This window comes from Palaemon carinicauda, chromosome 5, assembly GCF_036898095.1.
Source record: "Palaemon carinicauda isolate YSFRI2023 chromosome 5, ASM3689809v2, whole genome shotgun sequence".
Classification (NCBI taxonomy): domain Eukaryota; kingdom Metazoa; phylum Arthropoda; class Malacostraca; order Decapoda; family Palaemonidae; genus Palaemon; species Palaemon carinicauda.
The window spans coordinates 61834251-61839250 of NC_090729.1; the positions used below are offsets into that span (position 1 = coordinate 61834251).

The window sequence follows — 5000 nt, forward strand, 5'->3', positions numbered from 1 at the left end:
ATATAATTTTTTCTTCTTCTTCTTAGGCCGTACGACCGTGTTGGCTAGGTTTTGGGCATGACTGCATTTTGTAAATAAATTAGGAATAGTTTTAGGAGTTTTATTTGTACATCTAATGGGAATTTATAGAAGTAAAGTGAACATAATTCATTTATCCTTTAAAATAATTACTACATGTAGCAAAACAAATAGTAGTAAAGATGATAATGCAATGAAGGAATGATACTATACTTTATCTTTAGCTTCAACATCGGCAATAACATACCCAGTTGCCATAATTTGTCAGCTTAATGAAATAATCAATCATCTAATGTTAAACTTAATTTCTGAGGAGGCCATGGCTTATTGCACAGTGAAAAAACATTACAAAATACTTTATGAATGGCGGAACGATACATAAATGTGGGTGGGGTATCTGTGCTAGCGTAGTAATACTACTGTAGCAATAGTGCCGCAACAGTAGTATACATGAATTAAACGTTTAGGGCAACTGCTGGGATCCTTGAGGATCATTTAGCACTTCTCACAGCTACTCAAGAAATTAGTTTTTATAGCCAGAATTTATATTTTCTAATCCAACAATGCCCATGATAGCCTTCAGTGTTATCCTGAATTATAACCAGGCCGAAGTGGGTGGAGCCTCATGAAGTCATCATTCTGACGGTAATTATTGGTGAAGGTTTAAAGCCAAAAATACGGTACAGTTTAAAGCCAAAATACGGTACCGTCTATTTTTTTCACAGTAAATAGGTAGGTAGATAGACAATAAATGAAAATTGCTTGACATTGGATATAGCAGTTATCAAATCAAGCTTGTCTACTACGTTTTTGAAAATTACCAACTATTCCCTACACCTCGTCAATCTGATTGTGACCTATAAAGTAGACTGTAATTTCTTAGGAAACTTATTTGGGAGTTAGACTAATAATCGGATTGTTTTTGTATTCATTAACATATTTTGTTGGTTTGTTCATTATGACAATTATCAGTGGAGAGGTTTCAGAGTTCACAAAGGTGTACTGCTTTGCTCTTATTTAAACTTTTGTGTCATTGTTGGCAGAGGTATAACCTTCGTTACGTATAGCCAATCATCGATCGAGAAAGAGGGAAGAGATGCCGTCATAAGGTACATAATGAGTGCGTTCGAAACCTTTTCTCTGAGTAAGTTGGCCCGTCTTCAAAAAACGTCACTTTTACATTATAAGTACCAAATTTATTCAACCTAGGTAATGCAGAATATAGTCAAAATTTATGTGGAGATATAATGTGCATTCTGAAGAAGCGTTATATTTATGAAATTCATAGATAAAAAATTATTGCGAAAAAACCGTGTTACAGAGGCCCTGAATCTCATAGTAGCAAAGCTTCTGTAAGCGTGCTCGTATCTCAAGTTTGACCTCGTATCTCAACACAAAAATATTTTTCGGCATCTTGGTCATATCTCAAAACACCAGCATGTTTGGGCAGAGATATGTCAAGGTATTACTGTATAAGTATAAGTATAAGAGTCAGTGTAGGTATATAAAGTATATGTGAATGTGTGCAGGGGAGTTAGTATTGCTAGTCATGATCAATCTTTAAAAGTGTATGAAGAAACTAAATTCGGAGAAGTGTTTCTGCATTTTGAAATCATCCACAACAGCACGTAAGGTACGAATATCTGCCTGCATATATACAGTGTATATGTGAGAGTACTTGTGTATGTATAAATGCGTGTTTGGTATCTTAAAGAAAATTACTACCTACGTACTTTTAGGATGCCATAAGCCACCAAGAGACCACTCATGAAGAAGAAGCTGTCAACAGAAGGATATCCATTCATCAGAATCTGGTCGAGCCAGTTCCCATGGAAAAGCTGAGGAAGAAGAATCTCTGTATTTTCTTGTTGGCATAGAGAAATTTATTTCTCTATTTTTTTTTCTATTTTCACTGAAATTTTAAGCAAGATTATCACATTATCAATTTCAGTGGGGGATTTATTAGCCCAAACTTACAGTCAACAGATTATAACATTCTTTAATAATTTCAGGTGGAGGATTGGTTTACCATACTTAGTCCCAAGATTATAACATTCTTTATTAATTTCAATGGCAAATTTGTTGCCTATACTATCAGTCCCAAAATTATAAAATTTTTAATCAATTTCAGCGAGAAATGGTAGTCCCTATTTACAGTCCCAAGATTATCATATTCTTTATTAATTTCCGGGGGGGAAATAGTTGCCCATAAATACAGTCCTAAGGTTATAAAAATCTTTATTGATTTTAGGCGGGAATTAGTTGCCAATACTTACAGTTCCAAGATTTTAACATTCATTATTCATTTTAGTTGGGAATTAGTTGCCCATATTTACAGTCCCAGGATTACAACATTCTTTATCAATTTAATGTGGAATTAGTTGGCCATACTTACAGTCCCAAGATCATAACATTTATAATCTAAGGGGGGATTAGTTGCCAATACTGACAGTCCCACTATTATAACAATCTTTATTAATTTCACGGGGTGGGGGGAATTAGTTGCCGAATACTTACAGTTCCAAAATTATAACATTTATTTTTCATTTTAGTTGGAAATTTGTTGACCATACTTAAAGTCCCAAGATTATAAAATTATCTAATAATTTCAGAGGGAGGATTAGTTTCCCATACTTAGTCCCAAGATTAAAAAATTCTTTATTAATTTAAGAGTGGAGGAATAGTTGCCCATACTTAGAGTCCCAAGATTATAACATTCTCTATCAATTTCATGGGGGATTCGTTGCCCATACTTACAATTCTAAGATTATTACATGCTTTATTAATTTCAGGGGACTAGTTGCCCATACTTAGAGTTCCAAGATTATTACAATCTATATTAATTTTAGGAGGATTAGTTACCCATACTTACAGTTCCAAGATTATAACATTCTGTATTAATTTCAGGGGGGGGGGGGGTTACAGCAGTTGCCCATTGTCACAATTCTAAGATTATAACATTCTTTATTGATTTCAGGGGTGGGTTTGTTGCCCATACTTACAGTTCCAAGATTACAACATTCCTTATTAATTTCAGGGGGAATTAGCTGCCCATCTTGCAGTCCCAAGATTATAATATTCTTTATCAATTTCAGGGGGATTAGTTGCCCATATTTACAGTACCAATACTATAATATTCTCTTTTAACCTCATAGGGAATTAGTTGTCCATACTTACAGTTCCAAGATTACAGCATTCTTTATTAATTTCAGGGGGAATTAGCTGCCCATCTTACAGTTCCAGAATTATAATATTCTTTATTGATTTCAGGAGGAATTAGTTGCCAATATTCACAGTACCAATATTATGATATTCTCTTTAACTTCATAGGAAATTAGTTGTCCATACTTACAGTTCCAAGATTATAATATTCATTATTCATTTCAGTGGGAAATTAGTTGACCATACATACAGTCTTTAGATTATAACATTATTAATTTCAGTGACAAATTAGATGCCCATACTTACAGTCCCAAGATTATAGCATTCTTTATTTATTTCAGGGGCCAATTAGTTGCCCATACTTACAGTCTTATGATTATAAAATTCTTTATTAATTTCACTGGTAAATTAGTTGCCCATACTTGCAGTTCCAAGATTGTAACATTCCTAATAAATTTCAGGGGCCAATTAGTTACCCATACTTACAGTCCTAAGCTTGTAACATTTTTTATTTAATTCTCATATTCAGAAAGTCAGTGGGGAATGAGTTGCTCACACTTACTGTCCCAAGAGAGAATCTATTGTCAGTACAGGCCAACTTAGAATTTACTGCCTATGGCCATAACAAACAGAGATTTACTTTATTCATATGCACACTGACAACAACAAAAATATTGCGTGTTTTTATGTATTTAGTTCTTACATAGAATTTATTGAACATATTTACAGTACCAATAGTAGATTTTTTGTTCGTATCTGGCGTGCCAAAAGATAATTTGTAGCCCTTAGTCATAGTGCCGACACAAAAGTTTTTATATATACTTATAAAGTTCAGATTATACTGGAATGCGTATTATACCAAAGAAGAATTTATAACCAATAATTCCCAGCGAGCAGAGAGTTCATTACCTCATACTTATAGTGCCATATTTATATTATCAAGTTTCTAGTGTCATTCTTGCATTAATATACTTATAACACAACTAAGGAAATGTTGCCTATTCATAGAGGGTCATATTTATAGTATTATGTTCACTGTGCTAATGTTACGGTACTTAAAGTATAAACAGGAAGTTAATTCTCCTTTTTGTTGTACCCTACATGGTATATAAAGACGCTAGTAACCTTATAAGTGCGCCAGAAGAGAGATCGCTACAATGAAAACAGGGAATATATGGCTAATACTTGAATTACATAACACACAGAAATATACTCACAGTGCCTATGCTGAATTTGTTACCGTCTAATATGAAGGCCATCATGTATTGATGACACCAAACGACCCAAGTCATTGACAGCACCCTGTCGAGGAAGAGACAACTATTACTTGAATTTATTTCATATGAAAATCATCTTCAGCGCATTCCCATTAGAAGGCTAGTGCCATTAGTTTCGGGCCTTATTTAAGGGTCTGTGCAGAATTCCTTCGGGCCCTAGCTGCAGTTGTTTATACCATCCTGTTTTACCAAAAACTCGTTTTTTTTCCTCCTTCCTACTCAACCTCTTTAGATATTTTTAGTAGTATAATAACAAGGATTTCCATAGCTCTGCGTGACTCTAGCAGGCTCCAATGTTAGGCTCTATAGCCCCAGTTTATAGATCTAATGCAATCTTCAACCTGCTCTTTTGAAGCGAGGAACATTCGTAACTAAGTCCACTTAAAATGTTCCATAACAAAGATATCTAATGGAACCTATATTACGTTACTCCCTTTAAATATTTTAGCATAGTCTGGTCACCTCATGCTTCTTCGTGGTCAAAATCATAGCCAAAATTTCTAGAGTTTGAGGCCGATAGCTTTATTATGAAGTTCCAGTACA

The 5000-nt window shown here is 34.2% G+C and overlaps 1 protein-coding gene across 3 annotated transcripts in view; it reads right to left on the reverse strand.

Annotated features, from left to right (window-relative positions):
• The window catches only part of LOC137641321 (nose resistant to fluoxetine protein 6-like), a 63877-nt gene that overhangs the window by 25776 nt on the left and 33101 nt on the right, over positions 1–5000 (reverse strand). For all 3 annotated transcript variants that reach the window (XM_068373749.1, XM_068373750.1, XM_068373751.1), the window contains 2 exons: positions 4398–4482; positions 1752–1856 (listed from right to left, as the gene is read on the reverse strand). In XM_068373749.1, the coding sequence (XP_068229850.1) occupies positions 1752–1856; positions 4398–4482 (190 nt within the window). The remainder of the gene's footprint in view (positions 1–1751; positions 1857–4397; positions 4483–5000) is intronic.